The 25637-nt window shown below is 46.7% G+C and overlaps 1 protein-coding gene across 3 annotated transcripts in view; it reads right to left on the bottom strand.

The window, feature by feature from the left end:
• Nucleotides 1-25637, bottom strand: part of CD99L2 (CD99 molecule like 2) — a 96887-nt gene that overhangs the window by 5465 nt on the left and 65785 nt on the right. For all 3 annotated transcript variants that reach the window (XM_043570493.1, XM_043570494.1, XM_043570492.1), the window contains exons 3-7: nucleotides 16315-16383; nucleotides 16103-16186; nucleotides 14227-14286; nucleotides 3418-3456; nucleotides 2871-2990 (exon numbers count right to left, since the gene is read on the bottom strand). In XM_043570493.1, coding sequence (XP_043426428.1) covers nucleotides 2871-2990; nucleotides 3418-3456; nucleotides 14227-14286; nucleotides 16103-16186; nucleotides 16315-16383 — 372 coding nt within the window. The remainder of the gene's footprint in view (nucleotides 1-2870; nucleotides 2991-3417; nucleotides 3457-14226; nucleotides 14287-16102; nucleotides 16187-16314; nucleotides 16384-25637) is intronic.

Here is a 25637-nt window from a genome sequence, read left to right on the forward strand (position 1 = left end):
CAAGTCCTGGCCCCCAGCTTCTCAGGGAGCTTAGTTACTCCACAAACATCCATGGGCTGCTCCCAGTTCCAGCCCAGCCTCGGTGCCAGGGACACATCAGTGGACGAAGCGCACATAGTCCTGAGACTTATGGGGGTGGGGGCAGGGCAGTCACTGCCACAGGAACCAAGCCCGATTCCGCCCCACCGGCTCCACGCCCGGCCGGCGGGGGACGCCGTGGCTGCACTCGGCACAGGCTGCCAGGGCAAGCAAGTTTCCTGGGAGGGTGCCTAGGCCCAAGGATCAGAGCAGCCAGGTGAGGAGGGGGGACAGCAGAGCGTGGAGCACTCAGGGACAGGAGTTTGGCTGTGGGGGGCAGGGGTTGCCGGTGTGGCTGGAGCTAAACCAGGAAAGGCTTTCGGTGGCCAAGCTCAGGGGCTGGACCGTGACCTGGAGGTCAGCGGGGAACATGGGAGGTCCAGGCAGAGCTGCCCCCTCTGGCCGCTCAGAGAAGACCGTGGGGGAGATCGGGGCAGGCAGGAGGCTGACGGGACCATCCACATGGAGGACAGGCAGACCTGGCCCTGGGCAAGCAGAGGCCACGTCAGTGGCAATGGATAGGGGCGGCCCCAGAGCAGATGTGCACAGGGGGCACCAGCCACGGGGGGCAGGGGGCCCACTGATGTGAGGGGAATATGGGGGCCAAGGAGGAGGCCTGAGAGATGGAGTGAGGCTGCCCTCACAAAGAGGGTAAACCCGGGTCCTCTCACAGTGTTGCCACACAGCTTTCAGGTGTCCCCAAATTGGACTGGCACTTGCCCTTGGTGCCCCTCCCCCCACAGCTCCAAGACAGACATGCGGACGCACAGTCACGAGGCCTATTTGCTGCTTTCCCCCTTCCTGTCCCTACCTCCTGGTACCTGTGTGGGACACAGTGCTTCCCGTCAACGGTCCTCCGATGCTGTTCCCTGTCTCCTTGCTGATAAAGCGAGGATGCCCTCAGACCCAGCGGGGCGAGGACCCCCATCTGGCGCCGGGGAGCGCCAGGCAGGTGGGGAGCACACAACGCCTGGGAAGCTGTTCATACTGTAACCATGGGCCCAGCTTTTAGATAGGTTCCCCGTTGGGGTGTCTGGGTGACTCAGTCGGCTGAGCGTCCGACTTTGGCTCAGGTCATGATCTCACGGTTCGTGAGTTCGAGCCCCACATGAGGTTCTGTGCTGACAGCTCACAGCCTGCTTCAGATCCTCGGTCTCCCCCTCTCTCTGCCCCTTCCCCTGCTCATTCGCTTTCAAAAATAAACATTAAAAAATGTAAATAGTTTCTCTTTTATCCAACCTGCTTCCTAACATCTTCACGCCATCTCCTGGCATATGAGCCATCTTGCCCAGCTTTGATAACAACGGACTGTACGCATCTCGGTGGTGGGGCAATGCCATACCACAGGAAACAGTGGTCCCCAGTGCCATGGCCAAGTCCTCAGCCGTGTGGAACCTATGCATGGGACTTTATTTGGAAAATGGTCTTTGCAAGTGTGATTAAGTTCAGGGTCTCAGGATGAGATCAGCCTGGATTTAGGGTGAATCCTGCACTGGATGACAAATGTCCCTATAAGAAAAGACACAAAGACACCGGAAAAGGCCATGTGAAGGCCGAGGCAAAGATTGGAGGGATGCAGCCATAAGCCGAGGGACACCTGGAGCTACTAGAAGCTGGAGGAGGCAAGGAAGGATCCTCCCCTACAGCCTCCAGAGAGCACATAACCTGCTGATGCGTTGATCTCAGACTCCCGGCTTCCAGAACCATGAGGGAATGAATAGATTGTGTCATTTTAAGCCACCTGGTTTCTTTGCTTTTGAACTAGGACAAGGGATAGCTCTAAGGACAATCCAGCTTCTAGTTCAATACTCCTTCTCGACACTTCCCTGTGGACAGTACTTTACAGCCAAGCTGGTGGGTCCATGGTGGGTCAACAGGATCTCAAGCATGGCGACCATGAACAGTTGTGCAGGTTGTGCACTGAGACATGAACAGTGCCCCAGGAGTACTGCTGTGCACAGCCTGTGTAACTGTATGTGGTAGCCCTGGTTAAGAATATTGTACAAGAGGAAGGGAAGCAAATATGATTGCCAGAGGAAAACCAGGTAGACGCTTCTGCAATATGTACATCTAAGCATTCTGGGGACCAAGTTCATTTGCTGGGAAGCTTGGCCCCAGGCTACAATTAAGGGCAGAGGCCGCCTCACAGGACATGCTCCTAAGCTTCAGAAAAGAGGAAAGCCATGCTTGAACCAGGCCCTCTCACTGGAACTAAAAATCGCGTGTTTTAGAGATACACCCTCAGCAAGGAGGGACACATCAGAGCTGTATTTGTGAAAGCAGCCAGGGTGCTCTTCTCACTCCCCCACCCCGCCCAGCACAGGTCCCCGCAGGCTGGGCAGACACCGTTGTGCTGGTTGCTATTCGACTTACGATGCAGACACGCTGAGCTATAGCAGAAAATGAACGTCTAGCACGAAAGTGGGGCAAAACCCACACTCCGTTCTGCCCCTTGTGCTCCTGCTCCTCTAAAGCCCTTCGACATCCCAGCAGCCTGGCTCTCGAGCACCCGAGGCCACGGCCCTGTGCTCCCGAGGCGGCTGGCAGCGCGACCAGGTGAGGCCCGAGGTGGAGTGCAGACCCCAGGCTCTGTCCAGCTCTGTGAGACATGGTATCCCTGTCCCTGGGCGCGGCCCCCAGAGATCCGGCCACCTTACACTCCAGTCCGGCCTCGACCTGTCCGTGCCGGAAGGCCTCATCGGGAGTTTCCCTCGGGTGGGCTGCGGAACGGGCCCGAGTGTGCTGTCCCTGCCCCTTTCCCCAGAAAGACCCTGCGGGGTGGCCGCACTCACGCTGGATGCTGAAGCAGAACTTCTTCTGCTGATATGAGATGTAGCTGGAGACCGCGCCAATCAGGGCCATGGCCAGGGCGCTGGCCACGCCGGCGATTGTGCCGGCCTCTGCCGACATTCCTAGGCAAAGGAGAGGGTGCAGACGTGAGGCAAAGGAGGGGGCAGTGCCGCGGCTCGGACCCCTGGCTCTCCTCCAGCCACTGAGCTAAGCTCGTTCAGATGCCCATGACCCCCACGCCAGCATGACAGGGTGCAGACACTTGCAGTTGAGGCGTCTGCCAAGGCCTTTTCATTGTCCATAAGGCTGTCCACCTTGTGAAGCCTGAAAGGTGGCCGTGGCCTCTGGGTCTCAGGCCGGCAGCCTTGCCACGGGACCACCTCCCTGGGGATCCCGCTTTTCCTGCTTCATTCCTTTAAATCACTGCATCCCTCTGCCACCAGCCTCATGGTTCCCTACTTGGGGACACTGAGGGGAAAGGTCGGGACACCGGCAGGCCGGCACTATGTCCTTGGGCTTTCCAACACAGACCTCGGGACGCAAACCCACCGGATTCAGGGTCGTCATTGTTGCCATACCGACCATCACCTGGAGAAAGAAGAAAAGCACTTAGTGTCTGCTGTGAGCCCGTGACCCCAAGGCTGGGGGACAGCCTGTTCCCAACTCACTGACCCTTCTGCTTCCACCTCTGCCACAGAGCCCCCACCAATAAATCCCCACGGGGCTTCTGCCTGACTGTAGCCGGATCTGCTTCCTGTGGCCTGTCATCTGCAAAGCCCCAGCTGCCAAGCGGGACTTTTTCTTTGTAAAATGACAGTGACTGTGCATGGAGCACGTGTTGATCCCAGCTCCTCATAAGCAGGATTCTTTGCAAACCAGTGAGGCTCAGAGAGGAGGGACCTGCCAGCAGGTGGCAGAGCGGGGCCCATGCCAGACGAGACTCATTCTGAGGGACAGCACTACGTGTACCCCTGTAAGAAGTATTTATTCTTGGGCTGATTATACACAATGCTTACATAAATCTGTTTCTTAAAAAAAAAAAAACAAATCAGCTCTTAGCTACACATTCAGCACCCTAGCGAGAGGCTGCAGGACCATGTGATGACCCTGACGTTTTTAAGGCCTTCCACCTGTACCTTGGCACAGAAGCAAAGGATGACTGACAATCTCTCACCCAGTATTTTGAAATTGAAAAGGCTCTGCAATATCATGGGAATGGAGAACAGATTAGCGGCTGGCAGGGATGAAGGTGGGGGGAGAGGGAGGGAGAGGACCGTGTGGGGACAGAAGTGGTCTTTATCGGGGCCCAGTAGTGGTCACACGCGTCTGTACCCGGGGGCGTGACAACACCATGCAGAATTCCACAGACACACACACTTACCTCCTCCAGCCCTCCCTCCTCAGGGCAGAGTGCTCATTAATGGAGGGACGCTGCGTCCCCAGAGCCCAGGGTTTTTACGGGAACCCGCTCTGGGGTGTTGGAGGCAACGAACTCTGGCATTTCCTTCACCAGTCGGGAGTCTGGGGACGTGTTCCTGCGTGGACTGTAACACGTGTGTGTCCGTGGGGGTGGGTGCGTGACGGGGCAGCCCGTGGGGAGGAGGAGGCACAGGGAAAGTCTGCACACTCTGCTCAATTTTGCTGTGAACCTAAAACTGCTCTGGAAAGTGAGGCCTATTTTGGACAGAGTGCAGGGGGGAAGAGAGTGAGGTTTGCTATGTTCCCACTTACGGCTGAATCCTTGACTTAAAGAACCCTGATTGGACATGAATGGTTATCTACAACACAAGGAGAGCTGGCTTTTGCAAAAGCACAATCAGTGCCTCTGGAGAGTTCCGAGCAGAAAGGATGACACGAGGTCCTCTGCGCATTAACCTGTCACCAGCGAGGTCACTCGTGACGACCTGGAGTGTGAATGCTGGCCCTTCAGCTGTGCTGCAGGTGGCCACTGTCAAGGGTGGGGGTAGGCCCTCCACCCAGGTGTCCTCTACCGGTGTGCGCACATCACCAGATTTCCAGATAGGTCCGAGCAATTCAACCCATTCTTTCTTTCACCGCAAGTCTCTCTTTCCTTACTGTTTTTTTAAACATGGTTGATATAAAGAAATTTTTAATGTGAGAGAGCACGTGTGCATGTACGCAAGCTGGGGACGGACAGAGAGAGAGGGAGAGAGAGAGAATCTCAAGCAGGCTTCACACTCAGCACAGCCAACGTGGGACTCAAACTCATGAACTGTGAGATCACGACCTGAGCCGAAATCAAGAGCTAGATGCTCAACCAACTGAGCCACCCAGGTGTGCCCCTCCCTCTCCTTATTAGTACTTGGTCATGAGGACATAGCAACTTGAACCTCACAATCTGTAGGACCGTGAGCGAGGAGAATGTTACACGAAATGTGAACAGGACGGCATTATTCATACAAGCCAAGAAGTGGAAACCACCCCAAGGCCGATCACTTAATGAACCGGTAAATCAGATGTTTTTGGAATATATGAGAAGGGCTTAATAATCCTTAATGTAAAATGAGCCCTTACGAATCAATAAGAAAAGATGCAGACTCCAGGAAACAAAACAAAAGACAGGCACCGAATGTGAAGAGGCGATTCGACACAATATACTAAGAGTGTCTAAGAAGATCTCGCGTTCAAAGAAATGCAAATGTCAACAGGACAGCATTCTACACTGATCCAATTTACAAAGATTTCAAAGCCAGAATATCCAGTGGAGGTGAGGATACGAGGAAACAGGCATCCATTTCCTTCCCAGTGGTGTACACTTGCTGTGACCCAGCAATTCAACATCTAGGAGTTTATCTGGCAAATGATGGCGGTTGTATATTGGCTAGGATAAACCCTCTCAAAACAAGTAGTGGTTAAACAAATTCTGGTATAACATTATGTAATCATTAACACGGTATTTTACAGTACTCTTTAATGACTGACAAGGATACTCAAGATATTCTTTTTTAAAAATAATTTTTTTAAGTTTATTCATCTCGGAGGGAGAGAGACAGAGTGTGAGCAGGGGAGGACCAGAGAGAGAGAGAGGGAGACACGCAATCCGAAGCAGGCTCCAGGCTCTGAGCTGTCAGCACAGAGCCCGACGCAGGGCTCGAACTCATGATCCGTGAGATTATGACCTGAGCCAAAGTCAGACGCCCAACCAACTGAGCCACCCAGGTGCCTCTTATAGTCAAGATATTCTTGAATAAAAACTGGTTTTAAAAGAGTAGCATGGTCCCATTTTTACAAAAAGAAATATTTACCAATGTATTGTTATGTACAGAAAAAGTACCGCAAGCATATTACTCCCAAAGTATTACTGGTGATTCTTCCTAGATGGTGAAACAGTAAAGAAGTACTTTCATATAATTTATAAAAAATTTTAAAAATAGACAAGCCCATGATGTCCCACAACTTGAGGGACAGCTCACATAAGCTGTTCCACAGCTCACTGGCAGGATCTTCATTTTCAAGGATAGGATGATTTTTTTTTAATTTTTTTAATGTTTATTTTTTGACAGAGAGACAGAGAGAGAAGGGGGGGGGTGAGGAGGTGCAGAGACAGAGAGAGAGAGAGAGAATCCCCAGCAGGCTCTGCACTGTCAGCACAGAGCCCGACACGGGGCTCATACTCATGAGCCATAAGATCATGACCTGAGCCAAAGTCAGAAGCTTCACCAACTGAGCCACCCAGGTGCCCCAAGGACAGTATGTTTTATATCTCCACCTGCCTTCTGAGTACACAACTATGTACATACTTGCATACCAAAGAGACTAGCGTTGCCCTCTGATGTTCGAGAAACTCCCCTGCAGAGCAGATCTCATGCTGCAATTTGCTTTAAGTACAGAGACCTGTCCATGTAGATAGCTACATGCAAGACCATAGCTCTAGGGACAACTGGCTCCTGAAACTACGATGACTGCTGTAGCCACAGCCACCCCCATAGCTAGAACTCCTCCTATACCTACGGTGACTGCTGTACCCACAGGGAGCACTGGAGCAGGAGGCATGACCTCCGTGAGGAACTCCTAAACATGCCCGGTCATTAACACAAGGGTTCTATCCATAGCATCTTCAAATACAAAAGCTAACAATGTGCATGCGTGTGTGTGCATGCGTGCGCGCACACACACGCCAGTCTTCACTCACAGTGAGTGCCTCACACGTGTGATTTGCCAAGGGCACAGAGAGTTATGTACCAGTGGGGAGATTCTATCTAGAACTGCTGGGGGGTGGGGGCGGCGGGGTTCAAGTATTCAGGACTTTTGTAAATATTCTAGACTTCCAACACGCACAGCTAGGGCTTCCAGATTTTTTTTTTTAATGTTCATTATAGAAAAACTGGCGGCAGAAATGAAAAATAAAAAATAAATTAAAAAGTTAAAAAAATAAATAAGGAAAAAGACTTGCTTCAATTGACCCATGGATACAAAGTGAAACCAAACTGGAAAAAAACGACCAGAACACGGCTGCCTAAGCTAACCACTGGAGATATCATTCCTCAGTGTTCTGGAAAGTCTCTAAGGCCTGGATCTCTTCCATCCCCCACCTCAGAGATGAGAAAGGTCACCCTCCAGCCAGACCACCAAACAACTACTGTCCCAGAACAATCTTTGAGGAAAACCCTCCCAAGACCAGGAAGGCTGTGGCCCTGAATGACGGCCTGTCCCTTTGGGTGCCCTCCCCAGCCCGCTCTCCCCTCACATCCCCACTGGATTCCTTGGGTCAACTTATCAAGGGGTTTCAGAACACACCAGCGCGGGTGATCCAGGTGTACTCATGACACCCCTCCTCCACTCCGGATCCTTTACCAACTGAGAACAGATGCAAGGAGCCAGAGGAAAATCAGGCAAAGCATTTGCTTCATGAAGGGGCCACACAAGTCACCATCACTGCTAAGGTTACGGCTTCCACCAAAGCGTACGACGTTAAGGGGCACAGCCTGTGGCCAAATGGAAGCTTCCTATTCATCCCCTCCCGTCTCACAAAATCCCCTTGGAGCTCACCTGGTGGAAAGCTGCATTTACAGACCAGATCACAGAGTTCACAGCCTCTAAGAGCACGCTTACCCAGCCAGCTGCACAGAGGGCCCTTCAGGGTCCAGGAGAAAGCATTTCATGCCACGACCCCATCACAAATGGGGCCCAGAGGGTCATCAGCCAAACCAGTCACATGTGTCGCTCTCCCCTTCACTGGAAGGCACGCATGAGAGGGCTTGTTCTACTTTAGTCCCCCTCATTGCAGCAAACATTTATTGGGGTGCCAGGGATACACGAGAAAAAAGGCGCCTGCCTTTGGGAAGCCAAATCCAGCAGGGGTGAAAGCGCGTGATTCAGGACGGTCTGTGCTAGCCTGCACCGGCAGGACGACAGAGGTTCTAGGAGGAGAACAAAGGCAAGATGTGCACCCCAGGGCCGTCCTGAGAGCGGAGGTGATCTCTGAGGCCTCAGTTACAGAGAGGCGCACCTACCAGTCCGTCTGCATATTGGGAGCTGAAAGAAACCTGGTGCTGTGTGGCGGAGAGACCAGTCAGCAGGCCAAGGGTGGAAATTATCCTGGAGGCAGCGGGGGGCCCATTTGTTTTGGCTTCCTTAAACATTTTTCCCTATAGTAAGAAAAATTTCACGCATACTAAGAAGTTGAAAACATCGTACCGTGAACACTCCTACCCACCATCTGAATTCTGTAAGTAACGTTTTGCATTATTTGCTTTATCTTATGTCCTTCCATCTGTCTGCCCATCTATCAGTGTCTCTTATGTTTATGCTGCATTTCAAAGTCAGTCGCAGACATCAGTACACCCCACCCTGAACCTATTATCTATTACCCAGGGTTCCACATTTGCTTACGATGCCTTTTCTAAGGTAAAAATATACAAATTTACACTTGATAAGTTCTGGCACATGCATACACCTGTAGAACTCAAGCCCCCACCAAAATATGCAATGGCACCGTCACCCCAGAAAGTTCTCTCACATCCCTGTCCAATGAATCCCCTTCCACATCCCAACTCAGGCAGCTACGGATCTCATTTCTGACATTATAGATCAGTTCTGCAAGCATTCACATTTCATAAGATTGGGCTCATCTAGTTATATACCCTCTTTTCACAGACTTCTTTCACTCAGCATAATGTGTTTGACACTTACCCACGTTTTCGTATCGGGAATTCCTTCTGTCCTCTGAATATATAAATACATCACACTGTCTATCCGTTCTCTTGTTGGTACTGGGCTGTTCCCAATTTTTTGTTTTTGTTTTCCTATTATAAACACTGCTATGAATATTCTTTAGAAGTCTTTTTTGGACAGAAGCTGTCATTTCTTGTGAATAGAAGTGAAACTGCGGAGTCACTGACTAGGTCTATACATTCAGTTTGATAGGAAACTTTACATTCCTACCGCCAATACATGACACTTGCAGTTAACCCACATCTGCACCAACATTTGGTATTGTCAGTCTTTCTAATTTTAGCCATTCTGGTGGGTGTCTTATGGTAGCTCACTGTGGATTTAATTTGCATTTCCCCAATAAATAATGATTTTGAGCAGCTTCACAGAACTCTATAAAGTGTTCAAATCTTGCGCTCATTTAAAAAAAAATTTTTTTAATGTTTATTTTTGACAGAGAGAGAGAGAGACAGAGCATGAGCGGGGGAGAGGCATAGAGAGACAGAGACACAGAATCCAAAGCAGGCTCCAGACTCTGAGCTGTCAGCAGAGAGCCCTATGCGGGGCTTGAACCCACGAACCACAAGATCATGACCTGAGCCAAAGTCAGACGCTCAACAGACTGAGCCACCCAGGCACCCCTTGGCTCTTTTTTAATTGGGCTATTTGTCTTTTCATTATTACACAATAGTTTTAAACAGACGACTGACCATATCCGTTTCATGTTCCTGATGGTTCTGTCGGGCAGCTGTCTGGAAGACAAACGGGGACCAGAAGGCCAGTTACGAGGTTAAAGTAAGGACCCAAGGGGAGGAAATGCGGGTGCAGGCTTGAGGGGAAGCAGAGAATATTCCAAAGTCAAACGATACTACGAGAGAGGACTTCAGGCAGAATGGAGTGAGGAGCCCAGCAAATCCTCTCCTCACAAAGCAAATGTAACTCTGGCCAATCCAAGACAGCCATATCCAGAGACACATTTAGGTCCAGTGAGAAGAACAGCTAGTCTGCGGAGGGGCAGACAGGCCACAAAATGCTGCAGCTGCCAAAGACTCACGTGACTCGGAGCACCATCAGCTATACCAAGCAGTCAACTGGCCAGGGATTCAGTACGGAGGTGAGGAGCTAAGGCAGCCATAGGGGACTTGATACACTCTCCACATAGCCTTCCTTGCCCTGAAGCTGAGCACACTCCCAGCAGAGACAGTCTGGCCCTGGCTGAAGACCGGTGGTAGAGATCGACAGAGCAGGCCGAATCCAGTAACACAACCTCACACTTATGGTCAAGTGATTTTCACCGAGGGAGCCAAGACGGTTCCGTGGGGGGAAAGCATAATTTTATCAGAAAATGGTGCCAGGACAATTGGATAGCCACATGCAAAACGATAACCGTACGCAGATTAACTCAAAATGGAACGGTAAAGACCCAAATGTAGAAGCTGAAACTATAAAACTTTTAGAAGACGTAAGAAAAAAAACCCTCCATGACCTCGACTGTTCTTAACCAGTAAAGCATCATTCACAAAAGAAAAAAAACTGATAAACTGCCCTTTATAAAGAAATAAATATTCAACAAACAACACTCTTAAAGAAAAAAAAAAAAAAAGACAGCCACACACTGGGAAAAAGATTTCCAAGATCATATACCTGATAAAGGACTCATATCGAGATCATATACAGAACTCATAAAAGCAAAACAAACAAACAAATAAAACAAAACAAAAACTTGAATTTTTTAAATGGGCAAAAAACCTGAACAGACTTCACCAAAGAAGAATGTAAAAGATGTTCAACGTCACGGGCCATTAGGGGAATACAAATGAAAAATGAGGAGATACCCCTCCTAACGATTAAAATGTCCAGAATCCAAAGGAGCTGACAATTCCAACTGCTGACAAGGACGGGCAGCAGCAGGAACTCTCATCTGTTGTTCCAGAGCAAGCAAAATGGCGCAGCCACTTTAGAAGAAAGAGAGCTCAGTAGTTTATCATAAAGCCAAACGTGGACCCACCATGCACCCAGGTACTCACCCAAGGGAATTGAAAACTTAGGTCCACACAAAAACCTGTATGTAAACGTTTAGAAATGTTTACAGCAGCTTTATTTATAATCATCAAAAGCTGGACACAGGCAAGATGTCCTTCAACAGGTCAACAAATAAGCAAAAGCAGTACATCTGGACAAAGGAATATTATTCAATGCTAAAAAGAAAGATACCATTGAGCCATGAAGAGATACGGAAGAACCTCCAATGCATATCGCTAAGCAAAAGAAGTCAGTCAGCAAAGGCTACATGCTGTAAGATTCCAATTATAGGACATTCTGGAAAAGACAAAACTATAAAGAAGTAAAACACAATAGTGGTTGCACTAATGGAAAACAGACTGCGGTTGCGGAAGGGCTGGGTACGAAAGGGATATATAGAACATTTCTGGCGATAGAACTGTTCTGTATGATACCTGGGTGGTGGACACATGACTATATGAATTTGTAAGAACCCATAACTATACATCGTGAAGAGTGACCTTTAACGTATGCGAGCAAAAGAATGAAACAAAGCATCAACTAGGTGGGTGGGAGATCCCGAGATGGAATGCAGACTGTGACAAGTGGGTCTAACTGCTTGAGAAACATAGGACACAACTGCCGGATGGAGGTGGAGGGATAAAGGGGCTGACCCAAGTCACCTTGAAAAACGCTCTTTTGACTGGAAACTGTAAGGTAAAGACATAAGAATTTACACATAAACCCTGTACTCTCAATAGTAAAGCTATTTCTCACAGAGGCATGAGCTGACAATTCTGACTATGCTACCCGTGGTACCACAACTGAGCAAGTAAGCAAATGGTTGACGAATGGCAGGTTTCTCCCTGTCAGAGTGGGGAGTTACAGAAAGGAAGACTAAAATAAAGCTTTCAGCACCGGATTCCAGTTGGAGAGTTAAGTAGGAATTCATGTTGAGGTGAATGTACATGCTGACGAATAGAGAAATAATTACAGATACATGTGTGTACATGGTTTGGTATACATCCATGTACTTATCACCAACTTCTGCCCACTGAAAGGGTAGAGAAGTAGCGACATCTCACAAAGCGATGAACACACTCAACACTCAGATCTTTGTTTCTAACATCGATCGCTTCCGGTGAGGAAGAGAACGATGTACTGAATAGGATCCCCAAGGAAACATTCCCAGCAGGCAACGGTGTTTCGGAGGTGAACAAGACCAAGGAAGTGGGAGAGCACCAGGAGAAGCTGGGAGAAAAGAGTGTGAGGCAGCAGATGGTCACTAGGGAACAAAGAGCAACTCAAGAGTGGGAGCAGAGGCTTGCACACAGTACGTGGCTGACAGGACCTGCTGACAAGAGACTGCTAGTGTCCCCTAGGAACAAAATATGGGGCTCCTGCAAGGCCAAGAGAAATATTTTCATGAGAAAAAAAAATACGTAACAGATAACCTATTATTTCAGAAATAAACTCCAAAACCATAGTTGAGTCGATGTGCCTAAGACCCAAAGCTGGAAAATACATTAATTAGGATTGTTTTTATGCTGAAGATCATCATGTACAGAAATATGTTTTATCTTCACTCATGGCATCCGCATGTCCGCACAGAGGCGAGTGTCTGAGAATTTCATCGTGTGCTCATCATAACCATGTTTCAGGCTCACACTTGTATTTTTTGCCGGGACCCCCTTTATTTTCTTTTAATGATGCTTATAATGACAGACGATATAACTTAAGCTAACAATTGATTATTCTTTAGAAGAGAAATTCAAATATGAGCCTAATTAAAGAATTTCCCAACACTTCTTCCTTGCTAAAACATGTACCGTTAATAAGGAAGCCCCCGACGTGCCATTCAGACTTTCATCTGTGCGCACGCTTCCACACGCTATCACTGCCCGCACCTCACCATCTGGAAATACCATTTGTCACCCAGGAGTAATTGGCCAATTTGCTGGGTTTGCCCTTTAAACGTTCCATGTTCTTCTGACACCTGTGAGTTTCATTTAAAGGCTTTTAGAACTTTTTACTCAAGATGACATTGTCTGGAAAGGAGTTTTGAAGGACAGATGTGACCACAGTATCCTTTAATCAGAAGGGAACACGGTTCCATATGAAAGGCACACGGTCCCCACAAGAAGGGAGCTCATGCTGATGCCACAGCCAGGACTGCAGGGAGCGTAGCAGGGTTACCAGCAGATACACACCTAACTCGTGCACGTATAACCACAGTAAGTCACAACCACAACTTACCGTCACAACAGGCTACAACCGCAAGTAACAATCACAAATTCCAACCATAACACATTTTGTCACATTGAATCTGGCTGACAGTCTCCATGGTAGGATCAGTTCCTGATGTGTATTTAAGATAAAAGGTTTAAATCTTTGGTGGTTTGGGGGGAGGGCGTGACTAGAAAGGGTTGGCACGAAGGAGTCTCCTTGTGGTTCTGTTTTCTGCATCCTGATCGGTCATGGTTACTGAAATTCACACACATGACAAAATTTCATAGACCCACGTGTGTCTGCATGCACGCACACACACACACGAGTACACGCACTCGCTGATGCAATGTCAATCAGGCCTATATGTGACTTAGTAACAGCCTGTATCAATTTGACAACATACTATGGTTATGTGAGCTGTCATCATCAGAGGAAGCCGGGTGAAGAGTACACAGAAATTCTCCTGAACAATTTTTATAATTTCCCATGAGTTTTAAAGTATCTTAAACTAAAAAGATATTTTAAAAGATGCCGGACTTGCTATGGGTCTCCTAAAAAATGCTGGTCATGATGAGCTTTGCTCTTTGCATCCCAAGGGTGACAAGATCCCCAGGCTGGAGGTGGGAATTGTTCCCAGTGAGTCCCCTGACCCGTACCTGGCGCTGCCTGGGCAAGAGGCTCCGACTCGGTATGGAGATCCTAACCCATGCGGCACCTTGGCTTAGGGACATCAAGGGGAACAACGTGGCTTTTCCGAATTGGCTTATAAATCCCGGCTTTGAGCAGCACAGCCCACATTGTTCCAAGTGAGCCGCAAGTTGTCAGCAGGATGTCTGGCAACTACCTCTCCCATCACAGAGGCTGCGTCAGGACGACTCAATCAACCTGGTCGCCATGTAATCACGTTTGTAACAAGAGTAAGGTATTTAGACGGACCAGCACTCCTAACTTTACCTTTGTCAGGTTTGTATTCCCCACCGCCTAATATGTCTTCAAGATCCTTGTCTGAAAAACCTGGAGAAAACAAAACACACATTTCAATTCCAAAACACCTTTTTCAGGGACAAAAACCTTATGTTAATATGTTGCCCAACATCCCCAGAAAAGGACGTCCAGTTCAGAATACCCTTGATGAATATGGTAGGCAAAACTCTCAAATGGCCCCTGATTCCCTCCTGCTGGAGTACATACCTTGCTTAACATCCTATCACTTTAAGCATGAAAAGATTTTCCAGATGGAATTAAGATCCCAAATCAGTTTGGCTTTGCGTGAATTAAAAGGGAAATTATCCTTGGTGGGCCAGACCCCATCAGGTAAAGCCCTTTAAACCAGGGTGAAGCCACTAGAAGCAACAGGGCTAGTCTTCCTCTCTGGGCTCTCCCTGGTCTCTACCTCCTGCTGGTCTTGAAAAAGCAAGCAGCCATTAGTTCTACAACTGCAAGGAAACGTACTCTGCCTACAACTCCATGAACTTGGAGGAGGACCCGATCGCAGAGGAGACCGGACCTGGCGGACACCATGATTGCAGCTATATGAGGCCCTGAACAGAAAACTCAGCTTGGCAGTTCCTCAACTCCCCACTCATGAAAAGGAAACTGAGTTAATAAACAGGTGCTGTGTTAACTCACTGAGCTTGTGGTAATTTGTCAGCAGCAATAGAAAACTAATGCTTTTTTGATTCAACTGTAGTTACTCTGGAGAGCACTTGAGTGTTTCAGTTCCGAGCTGTATTATCTGCCTTGTGCTCTGAAAGACCACTATGCCTAGGAAGAATGAATGATGATCAAACTATGGTTATGGTGGCTTGACTATTTGGCACATGTTTCCTTGCAAATGAATAAAATGGGGTGGTCACTACGAAGAACACCACTGGCTGTATCTGTTGCCAATGGGAAGATTTCAAACAAAACGTGTAATTTTGAAAAATCTACATCCACCTCTCTGATCTCAGCAGCTTCCCAGTACTTAAAGACTTTATCTAATGAGATGGGGGTGATATTAGCAAATGTGAATTTGGGATACCACGTATTAAAACATGGGCATTATCTGGAAGTTCACAAGACCTCAGGACACCAATATTTCCAAATGACCAATGCATACATAATATGCAAAACCACAAATGAGGAGAGGTTCCACTAAAAGTGCAAGAGAGTCCTGTGGGGTTGTAAGGAATCACATATAAAAAGTTCATTGGTATGGTCACATCCCACACTGTAGTTAAATGGTAACAAACGGCCACTGGTCGAGTTTGGGTGTCTTACTAAAGAAAAAAAACTATGTTGATCAGAAAAGTCTATGAAAATATTCCTCCCTTTTTTGACTACATATCTATACGAAGCCAGATTTCCTTCATACACCTCAGCCATCACAACACATTACAACTGAATCCAGAAGCAGAGAGGGTCTAGCTTTTCTGCTTAGACATTATAGAAATTTGCAAAACATGTACAATGATGCCACTCTTCTCACTCAATTTTGTTTTGGATTGCCCGTTATTTCTTACAAAAACATGCTATTTTTGTTAACATGTATGGGTTTGTTGTTCATTTTTAATGAATACATGATTACATATATTTTTTTTAAATTTTAGTTCAAAGACAATATTGTTAGATGTGACCTACATAAACAAAAGCCCTTGAAATCCTCAATGATTTGGGGATTCCTGAGACCAAAAAGTTCGATAACTACGGTTTAGGGTTCTCCTGGGCCTTGAAGTACCCCCAGGCCTGCCATGCCCGGGTGACTCTGCGGGCTGTTGTAGTTTCGTGAGTGATGACCTGGCCAGGGAGCTGCAGTGCTGGCCGGCGCTTCCAACCTTCTGTGACTTACCTCCTGCTCCTGCGCTCGGTTTCTTGCGGCCATCGTCTCGATCATTTCGATCATCCAAGGCATCAGCCAAGTTAAAATCATTATCTGCAGTGGGCCCCAAAACATAAAAGAGAAAGTCAACAGGTTAAGCTGCAGGTAGCTCCGTGGACATTGGCCCAAAGAGAGTTCCACAGTGTTCTTCTTTCCTGCCCTCCTCAGAACAGCCATATTACCTGCAGGCTTGGCTGGAGCTCTGGTTGCTACTGGTCTCTTGGTTGTAGTGGTGCCATGGTCCCATCTCTCTAAAAGGGGAGGGAGGGCAGCAAGGAAAGCACATTTAGTAACAAAATACAGCAGCCATTTCTTGGCTCAGGTAGGTCACATCATGAGTATGTACCATTGTCTCGGTCCTTGAGGCCCCTCTAAGGCTTCTGACAATCCCTTGGAGAAAGGCAAAGAAATGTAGAAGGTTTAAATAAGAGGAGTTCTGTTCACTTTTCTTCAGAGGATTGGTGGTAAGGCAGACATGCTCCCAGATAGGATCCGGGGATTCATGGAGCTAAGTATTCAGCCTAGATCTGCTGGATGGGACCCCGTGGGTCCAGGGAGTTCAAGAGCTTGTGCATGACCCTTGGAGGCTTCAGGCTCTGGTTTCCACCACTATCAACCTGGCACCAGAATCATAAATCATACTGCCCAGGGATGGACTGAGGCTATGTTCCCAGGTGGGTATGGGGGTGTCTATTATCAACTGAAAGTAGTATAACACCAACAAAATATTTTCTAGAAGCGTGGTTGTTACTACTGTAACTATTAGCTTTTTCAGCTCACCTGGATTCCTCTAAAAATATGGACTTCTTTCACATCTATTACATGGCATGACATGCATGAGTTTTCTAATAGTTACTTTTCTTGAGCTTACAGAATGTTCCATAAACTGTTCTACAACTGGAGGCGGCAGAGGGAAAGGAAATTTAAGGGAGAAGAAACGCAAAGACAGTACTATATATGGCAAGCACTCAGAAAAGAAACAGCAATATTTGTGGGGAAAAAAATCTCAGTGAGTTTTACAGATCAAAAATGTAATCCTCGGGTGCCTGGGTGGCTCAGCTGGTTGAGGGTCTGACTCTTGATTTCTGCTCAGGTCATGGTCTTATGGGTCGTGAGATGGAGTCCTGCATTGGGCTCTGTCCTGGGCATGCAGCCTGCTTAAGATGTGCCCTCCCTCTCCCTCTCTCTCTCTCTCTCTTTCTGTCTCCCCCCACTCAGGTGTGCATGCGCTCATGCTCTCTCTCTCTCTCTCTAGATGATGATGATGATGGTGGTGGTGGTGATGGTGGTGGTGGTGTAATCCTCAAACTGCCCAGGTAATTTACAATGCATTACCTGTCTTTTCTAGATAGGGCCTTAAGGCCTGTGGATCAAAGAAATGTAAGTCTGAATCTTCTGGAAAGAGTGTAAAAACACAGTAGGACATGACCTGACATTTCTCACTAGGTATAAAGGGAGACATCACATCATGATGGAGGGTCAATCCACCAAGAACACAGAACAATCCTAAACTTGTATGCACCAAACAACAGCGTAAAAACACATGGAGATAAAACTGATAGAGCTAAAAGGAAAACAAACAAACAAACAAACCACAATTAGAGTTGGGACTTCCACCATCAGCAACTGACAGAACTACTAGAATAAAAATCAGCAACGACAGAGAACCGAACCACACAATCAAGTAAATATCCGCTCCACTCAGTCGCAGCAGGATAAGGAATTTTTTAAGCACACATGGAACATTCACCAGCAGAGATTACATCCTGGACCAGAAAACCAAGCTCAATAAACTTCAAAGCACTGAAATTATACAGAGTGGAGTCTCTGACCATAATGGAATCAAACTAGAAACAAAAACACCATAAGAAAACAAGAAGATCCCTAGGCACTTAGAAATAAACAACACACTTCCAAATAAAACCAGGATCAGAGAGAAAGCGTCAAAGAAAAAAATTTTAAATACAACTGTGTGAAAAACACCACCACCGAAACATGCAGGATGCAGCTAAAGCAGTGATAAGGGCAGTTTCTAGCATTAAATGCTTAGAGATGAAGAAAGGCCTCAGATCAATAATCTAAGTTCTTAACTCCAGATGCTAGAAAATGAAATGCTAGATTGTAGGGAAACAAACCCAAAGCAAGCAGACAGAAGGAAATAAGAGCAGAAATCAACAAAATTGAAAATAGAAAATACAAATCAATGAAGCCGCTTCTCTAAAAGGTCAATAAAATTGGCGTACCTCTAGCCTTACTAACAAACATAAAGGAGAAAGGACAAAATACCATTATAATGAATGAAACCAGGTGTTTCCTTACAGAGTCTGTAGCCATTAGAAGAGAATAAAATGTAATGAACTTACGCTCATATATTTGACAACTGAGAAGAAATGGACCAATTTCTCAAAACCCACAAACCACCACAACTCAACCCAGTCCTGCATGTTCAAGTACTGGAAGACAAACATCGTTAAGATGACAATACTACCTAAAGTGATCTAGATTCAAGGCAATCCCTACCCAAATCCTAAAGACACTTTGTTTTCTGAAACAGAAAAACCTATTCTTTTGTTAATTTTGTTAATGCTTATTTACTTTTGAGAGAGAGAGAGAGAGAAAGAGAGAGAGAGCGCGAGAGAGAAAGTGTGAGGAAGAGAGGGACAGAGAGACAGGGAGACACAGAATCTGAAGCAGGCTCCAGGCTCTGAGCTGTCAGCACAGACCCCGATGCGGGGTTTTGAACTCACGAACTGTGAGATCATGACCTGAGCCGAAGTCGGACTCTTCACCGACTGAGCCACCCAGGTACCCTAGAAAAACCCATTCTAAAATTCATGTGGAATATCTCAAGAGTCCCCAAATAGCCAAAACAATCTTGAAAAAGAAGAACACGGTTGGAAGATTTCTTCTTCAAAACTTAGTACAGAGGTACAGTAATCGAAACAGTGTGGTACTGGCATAAGAACAGACACCTGGGTCAATGGAATAGAACAGAGTCCAGAAATAAACACTTACATATATGGCCAATATGTATATTCTGGACAAGAGCACCAAGAAACTGGTCATAACACGCCAAGGAATGAAGTTCAACCCGTACCTGACACCATATATAAAAACGAATTCAGGGGCACCTGGGTGGCGCAGTCGGTTAAGCGTCCGACTTCAGCCAGGTCATGATCTCGCGGTCCGTGAGTTCGAGCCCCACGTCAGGCTCTGGGCTGATGGCTCAGAGCCTGGAGCCTGTTTCCGATTCTGTGTCTCCCTCTCTCTCTGCCCCTCCCCCGTTCATGCTCTGTCTCTGTCTGTCCCAAAAATAAATAAACGTTGAAAAAAAAATTAAAAAAAAAAGAATTCAAATGAATCAAAGACCTCAAACTATAAAACTCTTAGAAAAAAAAAAAACGTAGCAGAAAATCTTCATGATCTTGGATTTGGTGAGGATTTCTCAGATGTGATGCCAAAAGCACAGGGAACAAAATGAAGATAAATTGGCCTTCATCAAATTAAAACTTTTCTGCATCGGGGCGCCTGGGTGGCTCAGTCGGTTGAGTGTCTGACTTCGGCTCAGGTCATGATCTCACGGTTTGAGTTGGAGCCCTGAGTCGGGCTCTGCACTAATAGTTAGTGCAGAGCCTACTTGGGGTTCTCTCTCTCGTTCTCTCTCTCTCTCTCTCTCTCTCTCTGCTTCTTCCACGCTTGTTGCTCGCTCACTCATTCTCTTTCTCCTCTCTCAAAATAAACTTGAAAAATTATTTAAAAAAAACTGGGCAAAGGACTTAAACAGATCTTCAAAGAAGATATACAAGTACAGCCAATAAGCACATGACCGGATGCTCGGCATCACTAGTTGTTAAGGGAAATGCAAATCAAATCCACGAGGAGCTGCCACCTCACGATCATTAAAGGCCGTTCTGAAAAGAAAAATGCACTAACAAGTGTCGGAGAGGATGTGAAAAAACCAGCCCCTGGCGCACTGGTACAGGGGATGGAAGATGCTACAGCTGTTGTGAAAAAGCATGGCAGTTCCTCGAGGTTAAACATGGAAGCACACGGTCCTGTAAGTCCGTGAGTAGGTATACATTCCAAAGCACTGAAAGCAGGGACCCAGATACTTGCATACCAATGCCCATGGCAGCACTCTGCACAATCGCCACAAGGCAGCAATCACCCACATGTCCATCAACATGTGAACAAAATGGGGTCCACATCCAATGAAGTATCACCCAGCCGCACGAAGGAATAGAATTCTGGCACAGGCTACAACATGGACAAACTTTGCACGTTATGCTCTGTGAAAGAAGCCAGACACGAAAGGACAAATATTGTAGGATTCTACTTACATGAGGCACTCAGAATGGGCAAATTCTTAGAGACAGAAAGGACGCTAGAGATTACTAGGGGTAAGAGTAGAGAAAAATGGGGAGTTACTGTTTAATGGGTAAAGAGCTTCTGTGTGGGATGATGAGAAAATTCTGGAAATGAATAGTAGTGGTAATCGTTGCACAACATGGGGAATGGACTCGGTGCCAATGATCTGTACGTTTAAAAACGGTTAGGGGCGCCTGGGTGGCTCAGTCGGTTGAGCATCTGACTTTGGCTCAGGTCATGATCTCACAGTTTGTGGCTTCAAGCCCCACATTGGGCTCTGAGCTGACAGCTCAGAGCTTGGAGCCTGTGTCTTCCTCTCTCTCTGCCCCTCCCCTGCTGGCTCTCTCTCTCTCTCTCTCTCTCAAAAGTAAAGAAACATTTTTTAAAATGTTTAAAAAAAGAAAACAGAGGAAAACCTTTGGGATTGAGGGCTTGGTGAAGAGTGCAGAGACTTGCTAACAAAACCATGTTGCACAAAAGAAAAAAAAAAGATAAACCAGACTACATCAAAATTAAAACATTTCCTTTCGCAAAAGACCCTGTTAATAAGATGAAAAGACAAGCTACAGGTTAAGAGAAAATACTTGCAAAACACATATATGACTAAAGACTGTGTCTACAATCTATGAAGAGCTCCTAAAATCCAAAAGTAAAACACAGACAATCCAACTAGAAATGAGCAAAAGATATTCAAGTTAAAATCACAATGAGAGGCCACCAACATACCTATCAGAATGACTAGGATCTAGTGGTAACACCAAGTACTAACTGACAAGGACACGGAGAAGCTGGGTCACTCACACACTGCCGGTGGGAATGTCACGTGGTACAACCACTCTGGAAACCCAGTTGGCGACATTCTTTAAAAACTAAACCTACAACTATCATATAGACCCAGCAATTACACTCCTGGGCATTTACCCCAGAGAAAGGAAAACTCACACTCATGTAAAAACCTATATATAAATGTTTACTGCTGAAAACTGGAAACAACCCAGATGACCTTCATAAACAAACTGTGGTATATCTACATCATGGAATGCTATTCAGCAAGGAGAAAGCAACAAACTACTGATACTTGTAATAACTTGGATGGATCTCAAAGGAATTCTGAGTGAAAAAAAAAAAAAGAAGCAATTCCCAAACATTACATACTACGTGATTCCATTTACGTAACATTTTCTAAATTACCAGATTCTACAGATGGACAACGGGTTAGGGGGTGGGGACTAGAAAGGTGCGGGGGCGGGGGGAGGAGATAATGGTCAGTGTTCATAAAAGGACGGCAGGAGGGGTCTTTATGGTGATGTAACAGCTCCCTGTGGACTATCGTGGTAGACACACTCACCCACCCAGGTGACAAAACCGCACAGTAGTGAAAACACACACACTAGGCTTTGTGTCCATATCAATACCCTGCTTATGATATTATACTATAGTTTTGCAGGGTGTCACCTTTGGGGAAACTGGGTAGCGGATACACGGAATCTCTCTTTAGCATTTCTTAGATCTTCAGGGGTTTACAATTACCTCAAAAAATAAAGTCTGTTAAAAAACAGTTTGGGGGCACCTGGGTGGCTCAGTCAGTGAAGCGTCTGACTTTGGCTCAGGTCATGATCTCATGGTTCGGGAGTTTGAGGCCCATGTCAGGCTTTGTGCTGACAGCTACAAACCTGGAGCCTGCTTCAGATTCTGTGTCTCCCTCTCTCTCGGCCCATCCCCCACTTGTGCTCTCTCTTTCCGTCTCTCAAACCTAAACAAATGTTAAAAAAAAAAAAAAACAACAACTAAAGAGCAAATCAAGTAGGAAAGGGCAGTAAGAACATCTTGGAATGAGGTGGTAACACGAGTGAAGTTTCCAGGCAACCAAAGCTTGTTCTTTCTCGATCCCAATGGTTTGCGGCACAATGAAAATCTTCCAGAGAAGATATCTTTACAGGACAAATAACATAGTTCTCAGTCTCTTTGAGATGAGGGTATAAAATACGACTTTTCCAGAGGGCCTGGGGTCACTATTTTTCTGTTAGCACATCGTGCTTACCTCTTAAAGACCAGAGTCCCATTTTCATCTTCTTTCTAGATTACTGGATCTCATCTTCCATGGGCGAGGCACACTGCCACGCAGGCCAGTTATCACCATAAAGCCAGAGCTTACCATTTTGGAGGCGAGGGACTGTAATACCTCTTTGGGGCAGGTTGACCTGTGGATCAGTAGCGGCCTTTTCTGGGGCTTTTTTGGCCAGGGTGCACCACCTGACGCTAAACTACCCTTTGGGGCCATCACCCTCCCCATGCAGACACATGTAACGGCAGCGTGCTGTGGAGAAAAGGCACTGGAGGAAAAGCCAGAGCCACTGGGCTCCAGTCCCGCGGTCCTGCTAGCTTGCAGCAGGACCTTGGATAAGTCCTTCTCATCTAAACCAGGAGGGAAGGATGGGGTTGTGAAGGTTTCCCCAGTTCCGACACCTAGAGTTCTTCCTCATGTAAAGATGGTTTTAATTTGTTTAAGTTTAAATTTGTTAGATATGGTCAATATAAAAGTAATCCAATGGTACAGAATTTTTTTTTAATTTGTAATGTATGCTTAATATAAAAGTAATCTGATTGTAGAGAACGCAAAGAAAATACTAAAGCTGGCCTCGAATCAACCCTCAGAGGTGGCTACTCTGAATGTTTTCACATAAGCATGCACGCCCGTACGTGTGCTTGGATACGCTTACTGGATAAAAGTTGATTCATACTACATACATTTGATTCTGTCACTTACCTTCCTCATGTCAGTTCCAGAGACCGACCTTATTCTCCGTATTGGCTGGAGAACACGGATGCTTAGAATGTAGCCATTTCACTGTGGGATTTTAGCGTTCCATTGGGGGTGGATATAAAACACAAGACAGCTGTGCACACGAAGTGGTGTGCCTAGAAGGAAAATGCTCAGAAGCAGAGCTGCTTCAAAGATGCTATGAAGTCGCCCTCCCCAAAGGTAGACCTCACTTATAGGACTGCCTACAGGAGTGAAATTGTAAAGGCAGAGCTTGATACCACAGAAGACATCTAAAATGACCTTCCTGCTCGCCCCAGCTCCACAAATACATGCTCAGTGCGCACTGATGGTGAAGAAATCTTTGATTTAGGGGAAAACAGATGGATGCCACATAAATAGTTCTCAGACAGTAGTTCTCAAAGAGTGTTCCAAGAACCCCTGGGGGTCTATGCAGTCATAACTATTTTCGTAATCCTCAGATGTGCTTTGCCCTTTTTACATGGTGCAAAAGCAATTGCGTGTAAACCAACTGGCCCTTAGCGTGAACCAGGGCAGGAGCACCAAACGTTATGAGAATGAGTTAGATTCTTCACTACACAATAGCAGGTGAAAGGGAATGCCAGTTCTGGGGTGCCTGGGGGGGGGCTCAGTCGGTTAGGCGTTCGACTCTTGATCTCGGCTCAAGTCATGACCTCACGGTTTGTGAGGCCGAGCCCTGCATTGGGCTGTGCTGGCAGCACGGATCCTGTTTGGGATTCTCTCTCTCCCTCTCTCTCTGCCCCTCCCCTACTCGTGTGTGTGCGCGCTCTCTCAAAATAAATAAATAAACTTAAAAAAGAAAGAATGACCGTTTTACCTAATGTCCTAGATGGTAGGTGGAATCCTAAGGCAGCTGCCAGGATTCCTGCCCCCTGGTGTACACAGCCTATATAAACCCAGCCCCTTGAGTGCAGGGGCCCGGGGGAGGGGGGCAACCAGGTCACTCTCAAGATCGGGTTATGACATATGGCAGAGGTGAAGGGATTTTGCTGATATAATTAGGATGCCAATAAATATGAATGAATTACTCAAAGGGGAGAATATTCTGGGTGATTCAGACATAATCAGGTGGTAAGTCCTTGGAAAGAGGGCTTTCGGCCTTCCCTCAGCTGACATTAAAGGTAGCCGACATTCTTCCTTTTTCTGACCTTGAAGAAGTAGCCACTAGTTCTGTAGCTGCACAGAAGTGAATTCTGCCAACAAAACTGTGTGAGTAGGTCACCTTACACGGGGAAACAGACTGTGCAGATGTGGTTAAGCTAAGGACTTTGAGATGAAAAGATTATCCCAGATTGCGTAGGAAGCCCCAGGTAATTATAAGGGGGAAAGTACAGCCAGGAGAGCCAGGGGGAGGAGACCGTGATGTTGGAAGCAGGGCTGAGAGTGAGGGAGAAATGTGTAGATGCCATTTTGCTGGCTGTGAGAATAGAGGAAGGGCCACTAGCCAAGGAATGCAGGTGGCCAGCCTCCAGAAGCAGACACAGGCAAGGAAACCGACTTCCGCCTAGAGCCTCCCAAAGGAACACAGCCCTGCCAGTACTTTCATTTCTGTCCAGTGAAAACCCAAATCATAGATTTCTGAACTCCAGAACTGTAAGAGAATAAATCAGTGCTGTTTTTAAGCCAGCACACTGCTGTAATTCGTTACAGTAGCAATAAGAAACTATAGACTTGGGTAGTAGGATTAAAGTACTGCTGTAATAAATACCTAAACATGTGGAAGTGGCTAGGGAATCAGGTAATAGACAAAGGCTGGAAGGATGCTGAGGGGCATCACAGAAAAAGCCTAGGTTCCATGAACAGACTGTCACTAGAAATACGGATCTTAAGTAGTGACAGCTAATGAGGATTCAGAAAGAACATGGTCGAAAATACTCCTATCATGCTAGAGAGTCCTTAAATCACCACAAACGGACTGTTGATAGAAACATGGTTGTTAAAGGCTTTGCCACTGAAGTCTCAGATGGAACTGAGGAACATGCTATTGGAAACTGGCTGAACTGTGCGTCCTGTAGTTGCGCAGAAAGCGGAACTTACAAATAATGAACTTGGATAGGCTAGCTGAGGAGGGTCCCCCCCAAAAAAGCGTTAAGGGTTTGACCTCGTTTCTTTCTGCCGTCCATAGGAAAATGTGAGAGGAAACAAAGACTGAAGGCAGAACTCATAAGCAGACAGGAACCAGCACTTGATGATTTGGGAAACTTCCATGCTGACCTAATTGCAAAAAGTGCTAAAATTCACTGCCAAGAGAGCATGCTCTGAAGAGGCGGCCAATGGTGTGCCTGGAAAACCTTGCGTTAGTGCCTTGGAAGGGTCAAAAGGTCAGAGTATTCA

This window comes from Prionailurus bengalensis, chromosome X (assembly GCF_016509475.1).
Source record: "Prionailurus bengalensis isolate Pbe53 chromosome X, Fcat_Pben_1.1_paternal_pri, whole genome shotgun sequence".
Classification (NCBI taxonomy): Eukaryota; Metazoa; Chordata; class Mammalia; order Carnivora; family Felidae; genus Prionailurus; species Prionailurus bengalensis.